This window comes from Chrysochloris asiatica, unplaced genomic scaffold (assembly GCF_000296735.1).
Source record: "Chrysochloris asiatica unplaced genomic scaffold, ChrAsi1.0 scaffold00245, whole genome shotgun sequence".
NCBI classification, from domain to species: Eukaryota; Metazoa; Chordata; class Mammalia; order Afrosoricida; family Chrysochloridae; genus Chrysochloris; species Chrysochloris asiatica.
Window position 1 is genome coordinate 1,435,054 of NW_006408763.1, and position 22,982 is coordinate 1,458,035.

The 22,982-nt window shown below is 44.0% G+C and overlaps 1 protein-coding gene across 1 annotated transcript in view; it reads right to left on the reverse strand.

The window, feature by feature from the left end:
- Positions 1-18,931, reverse strand: part of SNRNP200 (small nuclear ribonucleoprotein 200kDa (U5)) — a 36,559-nt gene extending 17,628 nt beyond the window's left edge. Inside the window, exons 1-18 of the mRNA XM_006873526.1 lie at positions 18,814-18,931; positions 18,147-18,310; positions 15,462-15,633; positions 14,550-14,742; positions 13,813-13,868; positions 11,834-11,932; positions 10,800-10,952; positions 10,577-10,676; positions 10,255-10,391; positions 9,605-9,688; positions 9,335-9,508; positions 8,943-9,080; positions 8,573-8,728; positions 7,061-7,231; positions 2,761-2,954; positions 2,421-2,544; positions 1,149-1,298; positions 809-919 (exon numbers count right to left, since the gene is read on the reverse strand). Coding sequence (XP_006873588.1) covers positions 809-919; positions 1,149-1,298; positions 2,421-2,544; positions 2,761-2,954; positions 7,061-7,231; positions 8,573-8,728; positions 8,943-9,080; positions 9,335-9,508; positions 9,605-9,688; positions 10,255-10,391; positions 10,577-10,676; positions 10,800-10,952; positions 11,834-11,932; positions 13,813-13,868; positions 14,550-14,742; positions 15,462-15,633; positions 18,147-18,310; positions 18,814-18,858 — 2,421 coding nt within the window. The 5' untranslated portion in view covers positions 18,859-18,931. The remainder of the gene's footprint in view (positions 1-808; positions 920-1,148; positions 1,299-2,420; positions 2,545-2,760; positions 2,955-7,060; positions 7,232-8,572; positions 8,729-8,942; positions 9,081-9,334; positions 9,509-9,604; positions 9,689-10,254; positions 10,392-10,576; positions 10,677-10,799; positions 10,953-11,833; positions 11,933-13,812; positions 13,869-14,549; positions 14,743-15,461; positions 15,634-18,146; positions 18,311-18,813) is intronic.
- Between the last annotated feature and the right edge of the window lie 4,051 nt (positions 18,932-22,982).

Consider the following 22,982-nt stretch of genomic DNA (forward strand, 5'->3'; position numbering starts at 1 on the left):
TGTTGCTGTTAGGTGCTATCGAGTCGGTACTGACTCACAGCGACCCTATACACAACAGAACGAAACACTGCCCGGTCCTGGGCCAACCTCACAATTGTTGTCACGCTTAAGCCCACTGATGCTACCTCTGTGCCAATCCATCTCGTTGGGGGTGGGGGTGGGGGTGTCTTCCTCTTTTTCTCTGGCTAGAATGGTAACTAGAATGGGATAAATTATTGGGAAAACTGATGGGTTGAAACCCTGAAATAAGAAACTGGGAGGAGACATAGTGAGCTCTTTCAACAAGCTGATGCATGCATAAGACTTTACTACTGGAAGGACCTGAAACAAATTCTTGCTTCACATGCAGTTTTTAAAATCAATGATTGGATTACAAGCCATTACTTACATTAAACTACGGCTTATAAGAACTGTATGCACCTACTCTGATGAACCTACAAATCTTTAAAGACCCAGGAACAGATCTCATTCTTAACCCCGGGACTGCCTGTATAGGCTTTTTCTGAAACATAGAATGAACAAGGCCCTTACCTTACAAAGGCCCATTTGAAGCTCTGCTGTTACCACAGAGCTTGCTTTGCTATGCTTCTCAGACACTTAACTAAACCCACTCATCTTCTCTCAAATATTGTGAACAGTTGGAAATGGTGGCCACTAAGTTACATTTATTGTACATACCACAACTTCGGATCGGGGTCATCTAAGCCAGAGACATATTACCCAGGACAAACATACGGCACAATCTTTGACACTTTCGGTCTTCTGAGACCTGAGTCACTTGTTCCCCCAAAGCTTTGCCCTCTTTCACCTGAATGTGTTTGTCAGCAAAAAGATCCTCCACAAGTGTTCGGTCAACTCTGGTCATGCCTGCATGATGGATCGCAAAACCATACGGCAGAAGGTCCTTAAGCTCCAGGTTCTGTGGAACCAAAAACACAATGAAGTGAGCCCTTCTGTGGGAACTCTATCTTTGTATGAAAGCAAACAAAATGAGACCCTGCCTTCTCACCTACCAACATAGACATGCCCATACCACCAATTTTCACCTATATGAACTACAGCACCATGAGAGTCCTTGGGGAGTGTCTGGAGCCTCAATTGGGCCAGTTACCTGACAGCAGTAAGAAGCTTGGCCTGCCCCTCCTTACCTTGCATTGTTCTGCTTCTGTCCGAAGAACTTCTGTGGAGGCTGAGCCCTCTCTTAGAAACAGACCCAGAGTGTCCTTCTCTAGGCACATGTCCCGAATGGCCCTGGCTGTCTTCCCAGTTTCTTTCCGGGAGTGAACAAATACCAGCACCTAAGAAGAAATCCAAGTTTGCTACAGTCAAATGACAGAGCTCCAACAGCCACTCTCACACCCCAGCGCACCACCAGTAGAAACTGGAGGTTCTGAAGTCTAGCAACAGGGCTGGCAAGACTCTAAAGACAGAGTTCTAGAATGAGAACATTAAATAGACTATGGATGCAAACTCAGGAGACTTAATTAAGAATTTGTGATTAGGCCCCTGACCTGACAAAACTCTAAAATCAAATGAAAAATGCACCTGCAAAATAAGAGCTAAAATATTATATGAAATGGGAATAGACCTCTATCAAAGGGGTTAAGAAACAAGTCCTAGCATGAGATTGGTACTGTTTTGTAGGAAACAAAAAGCCCCCGTAGTATACCATGCCAAGAAATGAGTTCTTTTCATAGAAGCTCATCTGCTTCTCTTTATTAGATAAAAGAAATACATAACTTTTCACATTTCCCAACTTTTTCTTAGTTAACATGTTTAAATTCTGTGCTCAGTTTAAAAAAAAAAGAGGCTATAATAACCTCATAAAATGTTTTCTTTCACTAGTTTTCATCTTTATTTTAATGTCTGCATTTTTAACATAAGTCACTCCAAAGATTTTAGGTAGTTGTTAAGTGCTGTCGAGTCAGTTTTGACTTATAGGAACCCTATATAGGGCTTCTAAGGAGCAGCTGGTGGATCTGAACCACCAACCTTGCTGTTCAAATTGATCTTGCGGTCTAGTGCATTATCCTGCAGCACCACACAAACATGTAATCTTACAAATTCAATAATATAACTAGATGGACACATTATCTGGGCCTAAAGATTTCCTTTTAAATTACAAATTCACTTTCTTTTATGGTTCTAGGACTAATTCAGGTTATCTATTTCATCTTGGCTAAGTTTTGTTTTTTTGTGGTTTTTGAGGAATAGGTCCCATTTCTCCTACCTTGTCAAATTTATATATTCTTATTATTTTAATAGCTGTATGATCTATAATGATATCCTATTTCCTCCCTGAAACTGGTGATTTGTGTTGTTCCTTCTCCCTTTTCACATTTGTCAACTTTATCTGATTATCAGTAAATCAAGCATGCAAAACTACAGGGACTGAAACCTGATGGGGACTGTGAACACACCTGGTTTTTTCCAGCATGCTCCATGATTTTCTCATAGACGATTTCATTCATGATCTGGAAACGCTTGATGGCTTTTTTCTCTGTGATGCCCACATAAGTCTGTTCCAGAGGCACGGGGCGGAAGCTAGAAATTCAACACAAGCAAGTGAGGCGTTCAGCAGACACAACTGAGAGAATAAGCAGTCCTCACTGCCTCAAAAGCACATACATCCAAAAATCCTCTTTTTAGATTTACATATTAAAATCTAAAGGCTCTAAAGCCAATCCAATAGAGTTGCTTGGAAAAGGGGAAGAACAGGAATGTTACCTTGGTTTAACTTTCCCCAGTCTTTTCTTATACCTGTTATCAAAGTAGAAGAGGCCCTTGGCAGGATCAACACGCAGAAAGGTGGCCACATCTTCATAATTGGGGAGCGTAGCACTAAGACCAATGAGTCGAACATCTTCTTGAGTCATCTCAATGTTTCGGATGGCCCTGGCCACCAAAGCTTCTAAAACAGGACCTCTGTCATCGTGGAGAAGATGGATTTCATCCTAAGGAATGGGACGGGTAGTGAATGAACTAGGACTTAAGAAATTTAGCCTCCTTTCCTGAGATTGGTTCCATTTTGTAGGCATACAACCTAATAAGCCTAGGACAGAGAAGGCTCCCCAGACCAGAAGTTGTTAGACACCAAAAGGATGAAAACAGTATTTGCTATGAAATACCCAAGGAGATAGCATTCTTTGAACATAAACTTTTCCACTTGTGTTAAGTGAAACACAATAGCTTTAAATCCTAACTCTACACAAGAGTAAATTTCTTTACTGAAAATGAAGCTTCTGATTAAACCTTACTTTTAATAAGTTATCCTGCCAAGGACGTTCACTCCAAGGCACTCATTCTTACAAAGAGCAAAAGTTGTTGTTGTTAAGTGTCATCGAGTCGATTCTGACTCATAGCTACCCTATATAGGGTTTCTGAGACTTAAAAAAAAAAAATCTTCACAAGATCAGGAAGCCTCACATAGATGAACCAACCTTGAGGACATTATGCTGAGTGAAATTAGTCAGTTGCAAAAGGAGAAATACTGCATAGGACCACTACTGTAAAAAACTAAGAAAAAGAACCCATACTAAAAAGGGGGAGAGGAGGATTCTTTGCTGGTTACCGGGATTTGGGGGGGGGGGGAGGGGAGGGGAGGGTGAAGGGAGGGAAGGGAAAGTGGAGCACAGGATAGGGAATAGACACAGGACAGCTTGGGTGCTAGGGAGGAGGAACAATACACAAGAAGGGGGAGGGGAATAGAAGAACAAGGCAGATGGGAAAACAATTAGGCAGGTTTGCAGGGGCTAAGTGGGACAGATCCGGTAAATAATGATGTATGCACAACCTTGGAATGACAGGGCTCTGGGATACAGGGATTGAGACATGGCTGGAATGGGCAATAGGAGGGAAATGATGCTAAGATGCTTGGCTGTCTTTTGAATCTTAGTTTCCCTGGCATACCATTATAAAATAGACACTGAGGGGGAGAGAAAGGAATAGCCAGAAATATCACCATAGAAAATTTTAAGTCCGTCTTCTGCCTATAACTGACTGGAATACGTAAAATGGGGCTACAATGTGCCCAGTGAGGAAGGCTTCCTGCAGAGCCTCTGCATTACATAAGACCATAGGTGGAATCCTGAACCTCACCCAGAATCTTCTTTAAAGAACAAGCAGACCAACTTGGAGCAACAAGAAGAACAGAAGGAACTAACTGCAACTGTCACAACTGTAAAAGTAGGAGTTTTTTAACAAAAACGGGAGTAGTTAATCTTACAGTTCAGAAACAGAGGACCCTAGGACCATCAAGGGAGAAGAGCACAAGCGGAATGCAGGACCTCATTCAGAGAAGCAGCGACACCAGAGACAGAGGCAGAGATGGGGACATGGAGAGGGGGAGCATCTGAGGACTCTAGAATCATGGGAAGAGAGGGACTGAGAGGGGGCAGCCAGGAGGCAGACTTGCAGAATGTGCCTTTCGGTGGTGTAAATTGTTATATATAAAGAGAGCTAAAATGAATAGGAGCTCTGGTAGCGCAGTGGTTACGAATTGGGCTGCGAACCACAAGGTCTTCAGTTCGAAACTACCAGCTGTTCGGTGGGAGAAAGATGAGCTTTCTGCTCCCGTAAAGATTTACAGCATCGGAAACCCTGTACAGGGTCGCTATGAGTTGGAACCGACTCCATGACACATAACAACAACAAAATGAATAGAGAGAAGTACTGTTAACTGATAGTACATGGAGGGGATTATAATCATTGTAATTAAACAAGGTATATGATTTGTTGAATGTAAAACTGATGATCTGTAAACTTTCACTCAATCTACAATAAAAACCTTTAAAAACAAACAAAAAAAGAACAGAAGATACTTCTTGAAAGAAAGACCGACAGGAAAAATACGAAACAATAACGGCAGTCCAATCGATTACTACAATAACAAGCAAGTTGCTCACCCAGGAGACATCGAGGCAAGTGGTCGGGTCCCCTCAGGGCAAACCCCCTTCCAAGACTAGAACTCAATGGGAGTACACAAGCAGACATGCACTCTGATTGGTGACCACGTTCGTCACCAATAAGGGGAAGTGAGGGAAAAACAGCAATGAAGCTGCAAGCTAAGCCCTACAACGTTCAATAGACTCCTGTGAACCCGGGTGAAGACCTGGTTGGCCAGCATTGTGGCAAGACCTGGGGACTCTTGGGCCCAGAGTCAGTGACACAGCCACAGAGGACTGGAGTGGCGCGTGAAGCGTCCAGCTGATAAGAAGGGAGGGCATATGCATAAGAACACCCACACTTGCAGATAATACCCACTCATCCTGGCTTCAATGACTAGATGATCAGAGCTCAACTAAAAGAAGAAAAAAGAGGGGAAAAAAGAGTAATCTGATACAATTTGATGAACTTGACCTACACCTATGGATGCAGTAACTCAAAAGAGGGAACAAATCTTTATACAAGGATCATTCCCACCCCTCCATACACAGAGTAGACAGGGATGGGCAACTTGGACATAGGCTACCCAAAATGGGGGGACTACAAAGACAAGAAGTGACTGGCTTAGCTTACAAGCTTTCAAGAGGGAGCCTAGATCCAGAGGGTGTGGAAGAGGGTAGAATCTCCACTAAGTAGTATCCAATCTGCCTGGGCGGGGTTAATAAAAGGAGATGGGGATAGGTCCCTTGTGGTGAATAATTGCTATCAGGACTGACTGTGAGGGCTGGAAATATAAAGGTGGATGTTTTGTAGTAAAAGGAGGGGAGTGATTGACTTTGCAGCCCAGAAGCGGAGGTCACTGGAACCATCAAGGGAGAAGAGTGGAAAGTGAGACCCTACCCGGAGAAGCCGTGATGCCTGAGATGGAGGCAGAGACAAGGACATGGAGAGACGGAGTGGCTGGGGACTCTAGACCCAGAGAGGGAGAGGGGCTGTGTGCTTACAACTGGGGGGCAGGCTTGCAGGGTATACCATTTGGTTGGTTGAAGATGCACGGAGGGGATTGTAACCATGGCAATGAAACGATATACGATAGGATGAATGTAAAGCTAATATTCTCCCATGTAAACTATCACATAATTCACAATAAACATTTCAAAAAAAAAAATCAGGAAGCCTCATTTTTCTCCCATATGCATCACAATAAACTTACATGATATAGATCAATGTTTCTCAACTTTTATCATGCATAAAAGCACCAAGGGATTCTGTTAAAATGAAGACTGCATTTCAGTGTTTGGGGGTGGGGGGGGTGGGGAGGAATGGGGCCTGCAATTGCACATTTCTAACAAGCTCCCATTCAGTGTTGCCACTGCTGAGCTTCAAGCCAGGCTTTGAACAGCAATGGTTAGCAAACGTTTCCTTAAAGGGCTATTGTTGTTGTTGTTGTTGTGTGCCATGGAGTCGGTTCCGACTCATAGCGCCCCTGTACAGGGTTTCCGAGGCTGTAAATCTTTGCGGGAACAGACCGCCTCATCTTTCTCCCGCGGAGCGGCTGGTAGTTTCGAACTGCTGACCTTGCGGCTCGCAGTCCGATTCGTAACCACTACGCTACCAGAGCTCCTTAAAGGGCTATAGAGTTAATATTTTATGTTGGTGGGTCATTCGATCTGTATTGCAGAATGGATGTTCAATTCTACCACTGTATTAAAGCTGCCACCACCACCACCACCTCACACCTAGAAAAAAATTTACAAAAGCAGGCTGCCATAGAGTGCCAATCCCCACTCTACAACACTGAAAAGTAACATGTAATTTACATTAATACTTCATCATTCCTTTCTGGGTACCTCTACATATATGCAATACAGAATCCTAAGTTGTTACTCATTCAATCTCTTAGAATGGAATAGTTATAAAGCTCATTAATGTTCTTGGTAGCTTACTGCTTACATATACTTCAAAATACGAGACATAAAACAGTACAAAGAATGTGACAAACATCATGCATCTACTGTAAAAGTTTTCAACTATGTGCAGATTCTCATTTAATGGTAACAACAAAGCTAACAGAGGGTGACTAGAAAGAGAAACTAAAGAAACATGTAGTGTTAACCTAGCACACCCTCCTTGACCAGGACTGACGTCTACGTTCTCATAAGCACGCTCTGCTCACCAGAATGATGAGCCGCACCAGCTGGGTATAAGTACGCTCCCCGCCCTTGCGAGTAATGATGTCCCACTTCTCGGGGGTGCAGACAATGATCTGGGTGGCACTGATCTCTTCCTTGCACAGCTGGTGGTCCCCTGTCAATTCTGCAACAGTGATGCCGTATGTGGCCAGGCGCTGGTGGAGGAAAGGTATGTTAGGCAAGAAGGCTTGAAAGAGGCCTCTACACCACACCTTTTCATCTGGGAAGTTTCAGTACAGGGTTCTGAGAATAGATAGCAGCCCACAGTAAACATCAGGTAACTCAGTGGTACGGACTGAACTGTGTTCTCCACCCTCCCCCCACCCCACCGCCCCCAACAAAATATGTCAACTTCGCAAGGCTGTGATCCTCAGTATTACGCAATCAAGCTCCATGTTGGGTTCTGGAGTAACTATCTGATGCATAGTAAATCCTAATACCTATGAGGTTAATGAAGGAGCTCTGGTAGTGGCTATGAGTCAGGCTGCTAACTTCACAGTCAGCTATTCAAAACTACCAGCCATTCCACGGGAGATAGATGAGGTTCTCTGCTCCCATAAAGATTGACAACCGTGGAAACCCTATGTAGGGTCGTTCTGAGTAGGAACAGACTCTACGGCACAACACATCACTACAACCAGCAGCAGGATGCTAATGGGGCAGAATTAGAAGCAATTATGTTAATGAGGCAGGATACAATTTACAGGGTTGGGTTGTATCAAGTCAATTTCTTCTGAGATATAAAAGAGATGAAACAGGTAAGCAGAGATCAAAGGGCCTCTGCAACAGTGGGAGCACAGTGCATCCTTTGCACTCAGGGTCCCTGTGCTAACAACCTCCTACACCCATGGGAAGACTGATGCCAAGTCACATGCGGATGTCCACAAGGAACATCAGGCCCACAGATGCTAAAAGGAGAGACAAGGCCCTTCCCTCAAGCTGAGTGAGAGAGAGAAAGCCTTCCCTAGAACCGACACATTTGGACTTCTAGCCCTTGAAGCTGTGAGAGTAAATTTGTTTCCTAGAGCTGCCCACATGGTTATTACTGTTGCATTAGTATTAGTTACTAAGACAGTCAGATTGCATAAACACAGATTACTAAAACAAATTCAGTTTACACTCAGGCAAATCAAGTGGATAAAGGATCTCTGGGAGCTCTGCGCATGAGAAGGAAAGGAAAAGCAGCAGATCACGAGGACCTGCAAGACTGACACCATACTTCAATCATGCAAATGATGCCAACTGTAGAGAACAGCCATGGGTCCAAGGACAAAAAGATAGCAAACCCTTGTAAAACTGCAGCACACATCCAGGACATTTTTGCTTCAGAAACTCTCTCTCCTGGGTCCATGTTCCAACTTTGAAATGGGGAAAAAAAATTTCTGCTTAAGGTATTCCAGAGGTGTCCTAGCAAAGTAGCAGCGATGCACCATGCCTAGTCCAATACTTTCATAGCTGCACTGAGTATTATTTGCAAGAAAGTTCTATCCCCTTACCTTTCCAAAACTGCCCACCATCTCCTGCACCAAGGAACGCATGGGAGCAATGTAGATAATCTTGAAGTCATCCACATTGATGGTTCCATCCATGTTAATGTGTTTGCCTATCTCTCGGAGCATACACATCAGGGCCACATTGGTCTTACCAGCACCCTAGGGCAAAGGCCAAGGATGAGAAGCCAGGTTTATCTGGTTATACCCACTGCCCTCACTTCCATGAGCATATCACTTACAATAGTGAGTAGAGCATGTCATGGGAATTGGGGTCGGGGGTGGTGCTGGTAGTAGGAGTAGGAGTAGGAATGGAGATGAGGGGAGCGTAGATGGAGAACAGTCCTACAACCAAATATACAGATTCAGTGCTTACGGTTGGCGCACACAGCAGCAGATTCTCATCTGTTTCCAGAGCCGCCCGGTAGAGCTTACTCTGGATCCGATTCAGTGTTTTGAAGCCCTCAAATCCAGCCTGGGCGTATTTTGGCAGCTTCTCCACTGGAAGTAGTTGCTAGAAGGAAGAAATACTAATCACATCAGATTGGCAGCATCCCTAAGCAGACTGTTCCTACAAGATCACCAGGATTTCATTTCCTGGGGCAACCACCTGCATAACGCTCCACTGAAGGCCAGTCCAGAGAGATCCACACTGGCCTTGTTTTGAGACTAAATTATGAGACAGGGCCATATTTTGATGAACACGCTGAAATCCAAATAGGAAGTGAGGTGAACTGAACACTGAACTGAGAAAAACAATTCACTTACTTCTTCTGAGCCAAAGGGCTTGGGCTTCAGAGCAGGCACGTGCACCTCTTCATAGCCCTTGCGCTGGCGACGGAAGGACCCATCAGGAAGCTGGCAGCGTTTATTGGCCATGAAGTGGCTCCCCTGGGTAAAAACCAGGTCCTCCAAGTCTAGAACCTGCCGTGGAGCCAGCGCCTAGGAGTATGTAAAACAAAAACACAAAGGAAGTCAACAAGTTGAGCAAATGAGTTTTCTATCTTTCACATCCTTGGAGATGACTCTGACAACTACCTCTCCACCCTGGTCCAGATCCATTGTTTCCAGATCCGTGTCCATTCGGGACTGACGCACTCGCTCTCTCCGGGACCTTTCCTCCTGTTGTAGAGAGAAAAGGACAATTAACTGTATTACCATCCTAGGTCCTTGTTCTTCTCAGTACCTGTTTAGCTGAGCTTGACTAGCAAGATGCTGACTAATAAGTTCCCAAACAGAAAGACTGCCCTTTACATTCAGATACCTGCCACAAAGATTGCCAGAATGACCAAACCAACATCTTTAAAGGGACAATGTACAATACAAAGATGTCAGAAGTAGACCTTCTACACTTTAGCAGCAATGGCTATCCCAAAAGTGCAGAGCATGTGGGTTCTGTGCTAAATGAACATATGTGTTTCCAGTATTTTCAGCTTTTTAAAGAGTTAAGAAGTCCACATGTGCTGGTAAGTATGGAAGGTTAGTGGTCAGTGAAGCACAACATGGATGTACTGATGAATGTATTGTACCCACTAACAAACTCCAAATAATTCAGAGAAATACTTCACTCCTTAAAAGTTTTCTTTGATGAGGAACTGAGCTTAGGTCACAGCCTTCTACACAATGTCCCCTTTCAAAGCAAACACTCTAGCGCAGGAATCAGAGAAATTAAACCACCCAACTCTTACCCGGATCAGATCCTCCTTCTCAGTTTCATGGAGCTGGTAGAGGAACTTGGATAGCTCTGGATCTGCTTCCATCTTTCCCATGATCCTTTCCTTTTCAGCTTCACTCTGTGCACTGGCCAGCAAAGTACAGTATAAAACTGTCAACAACCAAAGAAAATAGGGAAGGAGTGGATGAGATAAAAACCAACCTTCAACCAAGGTAAAGAACGAAGGGAAAAAAACCAAACAGGTTCCAACGTTACGAAAACTACTCAATCTATCACACACACACACACACATATACACACACACACGCTACAAAGAGTGCCCACCGATTACTCACTCATCATCCTGTGCTGCCGCAACACCTTAATAAAATCAAAAGTGTTGAAACCAAGGAGCAGAACTAGCTGGTTCTCACATTCTCGATCATCACTTGCTGTCTGCAGAGAAAGTAACACCAGTGTTAAGAATGCAGTCATTCACTGTACCCATCTTCGAAAGGACAATGGATATAGAAACATGTTTAGCTTAATGACAGAAATATTGTTTATTTTCGTCCATACCTTCAAAATCTCCAACACTTCATCTGCCTTCTTCTGTGACACGATAGCATCATCATAGAAACGACTGAGCTGCCGCTGTAGCCAAAATGCATCGATATCTCTCGGGTGCAAATCTTTCTTCTTGGAACTCATCAATTCACCTGAGGCTACAAGCTACAAAAATAAACAGGTACTTAACTTACCAGGTCTGTTTCTCCATCTGCTTTCTCATCACACTGCAACAAAGTTCTACTTTCCATCTCATAATTGACCTTCTCTTAAGGACTTTCTAAAGGGGAAACCATCTCTACTACATTGAGTTCAGATTAAAATTTCTAAGAGAAGGAAAGTCACTATATGTTGATTAAGTTTCACCCAATGAGAAGGTAGTAGCTCAGTACAAATGCAAGAAGTGACTGGCTTACTAGCTTTCAAGAGGGAACCTAGATCCAGAGGGTGTGGAGGAAGGTAGAATTTCCACTGAGTAGTATCCAATCTGTCTAGGCGGGGCTGATGATAGGAAATGCAGATAGGTCTCTTGTGATACAATAGTGAATAATTGTTATCAGGACTGATTGTGAGGGTTGGAAACGCAAACGTAGACGTTTTTGTAGCAAGGAGGAGAGTGATTAACTTTGCAGTCTAGGAGCGGAGGTCCCTGGGACCATTAAGGGGAAAGAGCAGAGGGTGGGACCCTAACCAGAGAAGCAGTGATGCCAGAAACGGAGGCAGAGACGATGACATGGAGAGATGGAGCAGCTGGAGACTTTAGATCCAGAGAGGGAGGGGGGCTGTGTGCTGACAACCGGGGGGCAAGCTTATAGGGTATACCCTTTGGTTGGTTGATGATGCATGGAGGGGATAATAACCATGGCAATGAAATGATATATGATAGGATGAATGTAAAGCTAATGTTCTCCCATGTAAACTATCACATAATTCACAATAAAATATTAAAAAAAAAAAAAAAGATAGCTCAGTAAGTAACATAAGAGGACTGAGGCACAGGGAAGTGGGACACCCCTAGTTTTGTAGCAACAAGAAAGTCTACTTACATTCGCTGAAAGAGTGCAGCGCACAACAGCCTCATCCCCTTCCATGTCATCATCAGATGCCTCTTCTCGAACCTCCCCATATACATCTTCATCACCTTCCTGTAGACATGGTCCCAACCCCAACTCATTATCAGAAGCTGATCCTCACATCACCACAGAACCCTTTCCTAAGTCATCCAAGATTAGTTCTAAGATGACAACAATGGCTTTGGGGTAGAACCAACAGCTTACTGAAACCAAAGTCAGCCCTATTCCAGAGACCATTTAATGGAATAACCTCACTATTCTAAGTCCACTTGGCATAGATTCCACTCTCTTTTCTGTTACTCTCTGTAAGTTGCCACAACGGCAACAGTCTCATACACACAATCAATATTTGGACGAAATCAGAGCTAATAGGCTAACAGGAGAGAAGAGCTGACCAGAAGCATGCTTGAGAAATCAGAAAGTAATCCAAAAATGTAGAAGCCACACTATATGCTCAACACTGTATTCTCAGTCCTTAAACAGTGTCACATTGAAGGCAGGCACTTAATAACATAAGCAAGTAATTAAATAACTTCTGTTAAATGAATAAGCTCCTATGAGAAAGCCATTCTTTCAGTTTTCTGCTATGTACAAAATCCTGTAACTGCTGTAAAACAAGCAGCTCTGGTGGCATGGTCGGGTAAGCAGTTCAAATCCACCATCCACTCCACAGGAAAAAGATGAGGCTTTCTGCCCCCATAGATTTACAGCCTCAGAAACCCTACAGGGTTATGAGTCAGAAGTGACTCAACAGCCCACAACCACCACCTTACCACCAACCACCAAAAGGGTGCTAGCAGTCATCCACACTATAATCCTCTCATTTTACAGAAAGGGAAACTGAGGCCAAACAACATGCCCAAGACACTGGACTACAATGCACATCTCTAGGCTTCTAATTCAGTGCTCTTCTTACTCTCCTGAGTTAGCCTTTCTTTCTGTCCTTACATAACATAGTCAAGAGATGGCATTTTATCTCTTAGAAGCCAACACAGAGAACTCTAAGGTGCTTCTGTAATTTTTTCCCCCTAAGTGCCTCACTTACTCTTATTTAGGTGTATTCAAGAACTTTAGATTAAGATGGTAAAGGAGAACCTCAGTGACTGCTTCAATTGTTTCTTAAACAACCATGCACAAACTATGACCATACTTTGGGGCAAATATGCATTCTTTTGAAACTGGCAGTGAGACACAACACTGAAAAAATTGAAAAAAAAAAAAAACAAAAAACAAATTTTTTTATGGCAATAAAATTAACATGCAGTAAAATTAATATGTTGTTTGTTGTTAGGTGCCACTGAGATGGTTCCAACTCATAGCAACCCTGTATATGGTTTCTGAGGAGCGGCTGGTGGGTTTAAATTGCTGACTTTGCAGTTCAAAACGACCTTGTGGTCCAGTGCTTATCCTGTAGTGCCACACCAAGACTCCAAAATGAATACGGTGGTGATGATGGTAGTGTGCTGTGGAGTTGGTTCCTACTCACTGACTCATAGCGACCCGGTACAGGGTTTCCAAGGCTGTAAATCTTTATAGGAGCAAAAAGCCTCATCTTTCTCCCGCAGAATAGCTGGAAATTTCAACTGCTGACCTTGAGGTTAGCAGCCCAATTTGTAACCACTACGCTACCAGAACTCCTCCCAAAATGAATATAGCAATATTCTAACTTCATTAAAAAAAAAAAACAGAAAACAGCTTCTATAAAGGTATTCACTGTACTTTATCTTTGGTCTTTCTTTCCTTTTGTCGATCCACTTGGCTGATTTATTAAAATTATTATTAATTTAATTTTGCTTTACAAAACCTGAAAATAACCAGAACGATTTTTTGGCAATATAATACTGTCTTAAAACACCACAAAATTTATGTGGCTTAAGCTAGGGAGCTTCTTTATACCAGAAATGGTCCCATTACTTAACTTCAAAAACCAAGAATAGATCGAGTCTACTCACCTCCTCATCAGACTCAAACTGGACATTCACGCCATAAGTCTCATCAATGTTGTCATCTGAGATGATGAATGAAGGATCAAAGAAAAGGGAGGAAGGGCAGTGAATAGCAAGTGAAATGAGAGGCACCAGAGAGCTAATTTCCTCCTCAACTGCCTGACCCATGGTCTAAAGCAGGGCTGGGGAATGTCTGGGTCATGGACCCTGTAACCCCAAAAAATCATTTGGTCTGGCGCTGTATGTGCCTAGGCAACCACAGGCGGGACTAAAAATTCAATAAATCTAGCTTTTTTCATAGCAACATAAATTGCTGATAAGTGATGCTATAAATATCTAAATGACCCTTGGCAGAAAGATGGTTCCCCACCCCTGGTCTAAGGACTCACATGCTTCAACATCAGATGACCAGCAGTAAGAGCTACCTGTGTCACCACCATGGAGGCCTCCTTTTACCTGGGTTTGGTCCTGCGCTACTGCTCAATCACTCAAGCCCCAGGTTCTGCCTAAGTTTTCTCCCACATTCTACACAAGGGTCCCAAGAAAACCCATAAGAAATAGCTACTGGGATCTAGGAACTTTGGTGTCTATCAAAGAAATAGTTTTGGTGTCCATCAAATAATACGAGTAGGTTACGAGAACTCACTGACAACATAAGATATTTTCATGAATAATGTGCTAAGATGCACATTTAGGGGTCAACAATAACAACAATACGATGAAAAGATAAAGAGCTCAATTACCCATGTTCTGGATTTCCTTGTCTCCACCATAGTCGGTGATTTTCTTGCCCAAGTTCACTAGCACATGGTATCTGGTGTCATCCGTCTGACCCAGCAGCAAGTCAATCTCCTTTCGCCTTTCCTTGTCCCGCAGTTTTTCATTCTTTAGGACAGCTAGAACTTCATCAGCTGCCCCACAAAGGATATCACGTGGCTGGTGGCAAAAAGCAAATACAATTTAGAACCATGACATGCACAGCAACACTGATTAGCTTTCTATGGCAGCAGGACACAAAGAGCTGCACCTCTTCAAAACCTGGATCAGACCTGGCCATTTTCATAAAGGCTGATCAGATACGCCACTCAAGAGTCTCAAGCTGAAGGAGGACCTATCTGTTTTTAAGGAGAGTACAATTTCTACAGCAGCTTGCCGTGTGTCTCTGGGTGGTTAACAAAGGCATTCTGCAGTCCTCTTCTAGCTCGCCAGAGTTCAGTAATTCTTTGTCCTTATCTCCCTTACCATCCACTTCACCGAAGCCTCTAGAGACTCAGGTCCTCAATTTAATCACTTATGTGTGATGGTTAATAGCACAGGCTTTGGAAACAGACGACCTGGGTTCAGATCCTGTCTCCACCATACACTACCTCTGTGACTTGGGAAAATGACTCAACTGTTCTATGCCAGCTCACTCTTCTGTAAAATGGAAAATGAGTACTGACAACACCTATCTCAGAGTAAAGGTGAGAATTGAGAGAAAGAAGACCTCACATGAAGTGCTGCCCCATGTAAACGACATGTTAAGTAAGCGTCAGTCACTGTGAGAACTACTTCTAGGGCCTACACAGGCAAATCAGAAACAAGATTCTTCGGGTGCTTCCAAACTGTGACCCTACCCTTCCCAAATGCACGTCTTCACCCTCTGGCTGCCTCACCTGGTCCCCAAGGGCTGCCTGGATGAAGCTGAGCAGCACCTCATAGGTCTCCCGAGTCTCCTTAGTTTTGGGCTTATAGATGATGCCCACCATCTCGTCAATGCCCTCAGACAGTAGGGTATAGCCCTTCATCTTGTTGATGTCATGCCGGTCCTCATCACGCTTTCTTCGCCTAATGGACACAAAGCACAACACTGAACAGGTTGAACCTTTCTTCACCAGATGAAGACCAAAGTCCCCACTCCTCCTCTTCTCAGTTTCATGATACAAAGAAACCTGCCTCTCAGCAAATGATTCCCACCTGATCTTAAGTCAGTTGCATGGGATATTTCTTGCTGGGACTCAGTGACAGAGAGGGAATCCCCTTATCACCATCTAACTAATGTACTGAATGATACAATGACACAGCCTCCTCATTTATTTAAAAAAGATGTTTTACACTTCTATTTTTTTATATAATAATACTGTAAATTAAAGTGTTCAAGAGCAAAGATGTCAGCTTGAGGACCACGGCCTGACCCATGCCATGGTATTTTCAATCACCTCACATGCATTGTGAAAGTTGGACAGTGAATAAAGAAGACAATAAAAGAATTGATGCATTTGAGTTATGTTGTTAGAGGATAATATTAACAGTACCACAGACTGCCAAAAGAAAAAAATCTATGTTGGAAGAAGTACAGGTGGAATGCCCCTTAAAAGCCAGAATGGCCAGGCTTCGTCTCATACTTCTAACATACTATCTGGAGAAGAACATCATACTTGATAAAATGAAGGGTCAGTGAAAAACAGGCCCCCAACGAGATGGACTGGCACAGTGGCAGCAGCAATGGGCTCAAGCATAGTAAGATTGTGAGGTGGGTGCAGGACCAGGTAGTGTTTCATTCTGTTGTACATAAGGTCACTACGAGTCAGGGCCAACTGGACAATACCTAACAACAATACTGTCAAAATAATATGATAATATTATATAATTTGATTCTGACTAGTTTTTCACCACTCACGAGCATTTTCTTTTTCAAGTCTGAGAAACAGAAACTCCAGGAATCTACTGCCATTGGCCCCTGCAGTATGATGGATCACACTTAGATGGTCTTTCGAGCAATGGTCTTGTCATTCTTATCAAAAGATGGAGTGGGACTATACAGATAAGGTGCTTGTGGCCCACCAAGGGGAGTAGACAATATGGTAATAACTCAAATAAGGTACATGGCACCCCTGTGGGGGTGAGGTCATGCAAATAGGGCGTATGGGACCCTAATGAGGGAACTGGTCAGTTCTGTCATTCCAATAGGTTTTAAATGAGCTCATGTCAGAGTAGAGGGGGGAAGCTTACTATCATCAGAAAGAAGCGATAGGAGTGTAGAGCAGCCTTTGGATGCAGGGTCCCTGCAACGAGAGCTTCCTAGACTCAGGGGGAAAGCTGAGACACCAGAGATGCTGCAGTGGTGAAACAATGGCAGCAGAACCAGGGGATTGGTGCAAGACAGCACAGTGGGCTTCCTAGCCCACCAAGAGAGGCGGCTATAGTGGGTACGCTGACCCATGGAGCACAACAGCCAAGAGGTAGGGAACATTGTGGGAAAAACAATGGCTGGTGTCAGAATTGACTTAAAATAAGGTTGGAGAGCAGAAGTATGGCTGACCACTGCCTCATATGGATCAGCTTTAGGCTGATGGGGATTCTCCCCCTTCAAGAAGTTACAATGGGAGGTCCAAGGATGCTGCCACCACACCAGTTTTACAACTCCCAACAAATTATAACATAACTTGAAAAGCCATACTCTGAAACATGGAGGATCAACAATTTATTAACTAATCTCAATATATACACGTTCATCAAAGTCAGGTCTAGGAATTGTTGAGACCTTCTCATGGGATGGAAGAGACACAGATATGCTAAGAGTGAAAATATAATGTTGAGATAAGGTTTCCATGATTATCCAAAATTTGAAATACTCCAAGAAGAAAAACACAACACCTATATTTAGTACCATAAATGCTAAGTGCTAGTGTAGGAAAACAAGTAGGAAATGCAACAGCCAGGAGTCCTGATGTGGTGCTATAGGATAAGCACTGGACTGCAAGGTCAACGGCTCAATCTCACCAACCACTCTTCAGAAACCCTATACAGCATCACTGAGTTGGAATCAACTCAACAGCACTTAACAACAGCAACAACAGGCAACATCCCTGCTGGTGCTATAGGAAAAGCACTGGACTACTAACCACAATGTTGGCAGTTCAGTTGCTCCATATGAGAAAGATGAGGCTTTTTGCGCCAGTAAAGATTCACAGTCTCAGAAATGCTATAAGGGTTGCTATGAGTCAGAACTGACTTGATGGCACTTAACAACTTCTTTTAATAAGGAACCCTGGTGGCACTGGGGGTTAGGAATTGGGCTGCTAACCACAAGATCACCAGTTCACACTTACCACAGCCACTCTTGGGAAGAAAGATAAGGCTGTCTGTTCCTATAAAGATTTACAGTCTTAGTAACCCTAAATAAGGTTGATGTAAGTCCAAATCAACTAAATGGCACTGAGTCTGGTTTGGTTACGTTGTTTTAATATTACTAATGTCTCACCTTGCACCAAGCATTTTAGCACTAGTATACTTGATGCTCAAATGATAAAGTGAAGATGGACTCTGAATCTGCAGAAAAGTTTCCTGTTGGTACTCACTTGGCTCTTCTTTCCTCCTGCATCTGTGGTTTGGTCCGCTGAGCTTTATCCCCCATACGGGTGCCCTCCAGCTTCCCAACCAAGGACAACACCTCTCCTGTGGGTTCATCTCGGCGTGTGCGGTCAATGAGAGAGCGGTCAGCTTGGAGGACAAGATTCGAGTTCTAGAAAGATCAAAATATTAACGGAGCTCTGACATTAACAGAGCTAGGTCTTACATCACAGAAACGTTAGCTAATAACAGTAAAGAACGAAATGAAGTAGTAAAGCACTGCTAATCACTAGACGGAAATACATACACAAACCCCAGGTTTTCTTTAAGAAACGTAGCACTGCATAAAGCTGCCCATAGACAAGGGCCTAAATTAAGTCTAGGGTCAGTCAAATTAGTTGAACAATCACTGTTTCGAGCCCATAGGAAGTGAAGGAACCAGTTTAAGGATAAGACTGGGGGGGGGGGGGTGGTAAGAGGTCCAGGTAGAACTCTTAGTCCTTCCGCCCACCAGAAACTAGGGGGTTTATTCCCATCAACGTGGCCCCACTTGCCACTTGCTCCCGGATTTAATTTCCCCTCCCTTTCCCGGCCCTCCCGATTGAAACTCCCTTCCTCAGCTCTCGCGCCCCATCCAACTCCTTTGCTCGGCGTCCTCCCCGCGCCGTCACGCACCGCTTTGTACTCGTACTGTAGGCTGCGGGCGGTCACATCCGCCATGGCTGCAGCTGCTCCGGGGCCTCAAAGCTCCGCTCTACCTCACACCTGCCAACAGCCACAGCTCTCGGCTCCCCCAACCGGCCGGAAAGACGCACAAGGTACGTACTGGAGAAAGAATGAGACAAGCTCCCTTCCGCTTCCGGGTCGCGCGCCAAAAGTGTGGATGGCGGTGGTGGTTCCTGTGTGCCGTGGAGTGGATTCCGACTCCTAGCAACAATGTACAGGATTTCCGAGGCTGTAAATCGTTAGGGGAGCAGAACGCCTCATTATTCTCCCGCGGAAGAGCTGGTAGTTTGGAACTTCTGACCTTGCCGTTCGCAGCGCGACTCGTAACCACTACGCTACCAGAGCTCCTTGAAAGAAAGTGTGGATAGGGGTATGGTTACTACTGGTGGGCGGGACTGGAACGTTTCAGGCTCCGGATCCCCGGGTCCGGGATCCCTGAATTCTGGTTCCTGCGTCCCCAGCCTTCCGCCACCCTGGGACTCAGGGCTTCTTAACTTCCTGGCCCCCGTGCCCTGAAGTCTAAGCCCCACTCATAGTGACCCTATAGGACAGAATAGCACAGCCCCTTAGCGTTTCCAAGGCTGTAAATCTTTAAGGAAGCTGACTGCCACAACTTGCTCCCATGTACTGGTTGTTGTTGTTTTGAAGTGCTGTTGAGTCCGTTCCGACCCATAGCGACCCTGTATAGGGTTTCCAAGAAGAGACTGGTGAGCTTGAACCGCCAACCTTACGGTTCAAAGGGACTTTGTAGTCCAGCTCATTAACCCACAGCGCCACACCAGGACTCCCGTGTACTGCTAGTGGGTTCAAAACACCGACCTTTAGGTTCGCAACCAAGCACTATAACCACTGCGCGACCAGGACTCCTCTCACTTGGGATCCCCTCCAATTATAAGGTAACACCCCTGTTTTGTCCCCTATGCCACCCTACTTGCTTCTCCCTTTGACTTTCTTGCTCTAAAGTAGGCACTCTAGTAGGGACGGCTTACACTGAGATGGTGGTGGTTATGTGCCAGTTCGGCTCTAGGGTTTCCGAGGCTGCAAATCTTCAGAGAGCAGAAAGCCTCACCTTTCTCTGACTCGTAACCACTACGCTACCAGAGATCCTTGCGTTAGCAGCCCAGAAATCCACTACCCTGGAGTCCTCCTGTGGCGTTATAGTATAATCACTGGACCAAAAGGTCGGTTTTAACTGCACAGTCGGTGGTGCAAACTCATCAGCTGCTCCTCGGAATACAGGGTCACTATGGAGTCCTGGTGTGGCGCTGTGGGTTAATGCGGCACACTGCAAAGCTGTTTGAACTGCAAGGTCAGTGGTTCAAGCTCACCAGCTGCTCCATAGAAACCCTATACAGGGTCGCTATGGGTGGGAATCGAGTCGATGGTACTTAACAACAACATGAGTCAAAAGTGATTGTATGGCACATAACAATGACAACAGCAATCCACTACCCTACCAAAGCTCCTTCCGTTTTCTCAGTCAGGAAACTGAAACACCTAGCCAACTAGTAATTAATTATGTGTGTTTGAATAATTGGTATCTTCTTTTAGTTTCTCATCTGTAACAACTAGAAGAAAACTCCTGCCCCACCCACTCGTCACACCTAAAACCCATTCCCTTGCCCTTGTTCTCATCTGAATGAACAGGACTGAGGGCATCCTATTTGCTGCAGATTCCTATCACATTCCCTCTCTATGGACCAACAAACTGGTGAAATCAGCTACCATCCTGGTTGAGCCTACTCTTTGAAAATAGTGGCTTCATTTATTCCCCAAAAGCAAATAAAGCCAGAGGTCTTGTAGGTACTGTCACCACCAGCCAGTTCTTGCCAGTGAGAATGGCAAATTATAGCTGAAGAGCTATAGAACATGTTTGCCTTTGAAAAGATGAGCAGAAGGATGGGTATTAAGCAAAAGTCTCCTTGTTAGCAGTGATGAGTCAACCTGACTCATGGCAACTCCATGACCATTGTGATCCATAGGTTTTCATTGGCTGGTTTTTGGAAGTAAATCACCAGGTCTTTTTTCCTAGTATGTCTTAGTCTGAAAGCCCTACTGAAACTTGCTCAGCATCATAGTTAACTCACAAACCTGAGCTGCACTGGCCGAACATCAGACCAGGGTCTACCATCTGAAAGACAAGAATTTTACCACTGACCCTCCACTGCCCTTGGAACGCTCTAACTGTTCCTCATTATGGGAGTCCTGGTATGGCAACGGTCGGTTTGGTTAACAGCCTAGTACTTTAGCCACTGTGCCAGTAGGGCTCTATCATGTGTGTTTGTGTCTCTGTGTGTATATGTCTTTTAACAGATATTTGAATGGGCTGCAGTTCTTCTTAATGGCTATGTGATCTTGAGCTCTCTACCTGACCTCTCTGAGTGCCATTTCTTCATCCTTAACATTGAGACAGTAAAGTCTTTCTCAGTGTTGGGAGATTCATATCAGTGATTCACTGATGGTTATTTGAATTCTCAAAGCTGACTTTTATTCCATAAGGCTCTGAAAGGTGTTTCCAGGATTCCTCTCTGTTTCTGCAAAGTGGCCTTCATCCTCACAGTGTAGACTGGGCCCAGACAAATCTGTGAAGCAAGGAAAGAAATAATATTTCCCCATTTTCCCTTTTCTTTCCTAAGCAGGCCTTATCAAATCTAACCTGCTATTTAGTTAGCTCCGCACTCTAAATCTTGACTTAGATTTTTAGATATTTCCATAGATGTCAGAACTGCAAGGAGCCTTAGAGACAGAGTAGTTCCCACATGAGATGATGAGTTTAGGGAGGATCATCATGCCGAAACTTGAGTACACAAAGCAAAAAAATGGATTTAGAATTCAAAATAACAGCTGTACTTCCTCACTCTCAGAAATGGGGACTCTTCTGTTGGGGAAAATACTCAGGGAGAATTCATATAGAAATTACTCAAATATCTCCATCAATTAACTGATGAATGGATAAACACAATGTAATATAGCCATTTAATGGAATATTATTCAATAATAAAAATGAAGTATTGGTACATGCTATAACACACATGGGAAGTTCAGTGGCTCTCTAGCCACCAATAAAGTTGGCAGTTTGAACCCACCAGCAGCTCCGTGGGAGAAAGATGTGGCTTTCTGCTCCCTAAAAGATTTACAACCTTGGAAACTGACTTGACTGCATGCAACAACAATACAACATTGATGGATCTCAAAAGCATAATAATAAGCAAGTTGTTCTCTGGGAAGCTATCAAGGCAAGCAATCAAGTCCCTTCAGGACTGAAACTCAAAAGGAACACATGAGCAAGCATGTAAGCTTGCTGGATACCACATTGGTCTACTAGTGAGTGGAAGAGGGGGAAAAGTAGCAATGAAGAAATGGGCTGAGTTCAGCCACATTCCATAGATTCTTGTTGACCTGGAGGTGAGAGAGAGAAGAGGAAAGGCTGGTTGGTCCAAAGTGTAGTGAGACCTGGGGATTCCTGAGTCCGTGGACAAGGACATACCCACGGAGGGCTAGAGCTGAGAGTGAAGCATCCAGCTGAAATGAAGTGGTGGGAGATGCACAAGAACACCCAAACTTGCAGACAGTACCCATTTGACCTCGCCTCAATGGCTTGATAATCAGAATTTAACTAGAGGAAGATAAAAACAAAAAAATTTTTTTGATAGAGGAAAAGAGGGTAAATTGCTACAATTTGATGAATTTGACCTATTCTCATGGAGGTAGTAACTCAAAATACCAAGAGGGAAGGAGTCTTCACATCAAGTATCAATGCTGTCTCCTCTGTATATGGGGTAGATAGGGATGGGCAACTTAGATATTGGTTGATAAAGGCAGAAGCAGTGACACCAGAGATGGAGGCAGAGATGGGTCATGGGAAGACAGGGACTGAGAGCTGGCGGCCAGGAGGCAGAGTTGCAGAATGTGCCCTTTGGTGGTTTAAATGATTACATATGCCTGAGTGTTTTAAAAAGAGAGAGAGAGAGAGCTAAAATGAATAGAGAGAAATACTGTTAACTGATGGTACATGGAGGGGATTATAATCATTGTAATAAAACAAAGTATATGATTGTTGAATGTAAAACTGATGATCTGTAAACGCTCACTCAATTCACAATAAAAACTTAAAAAAA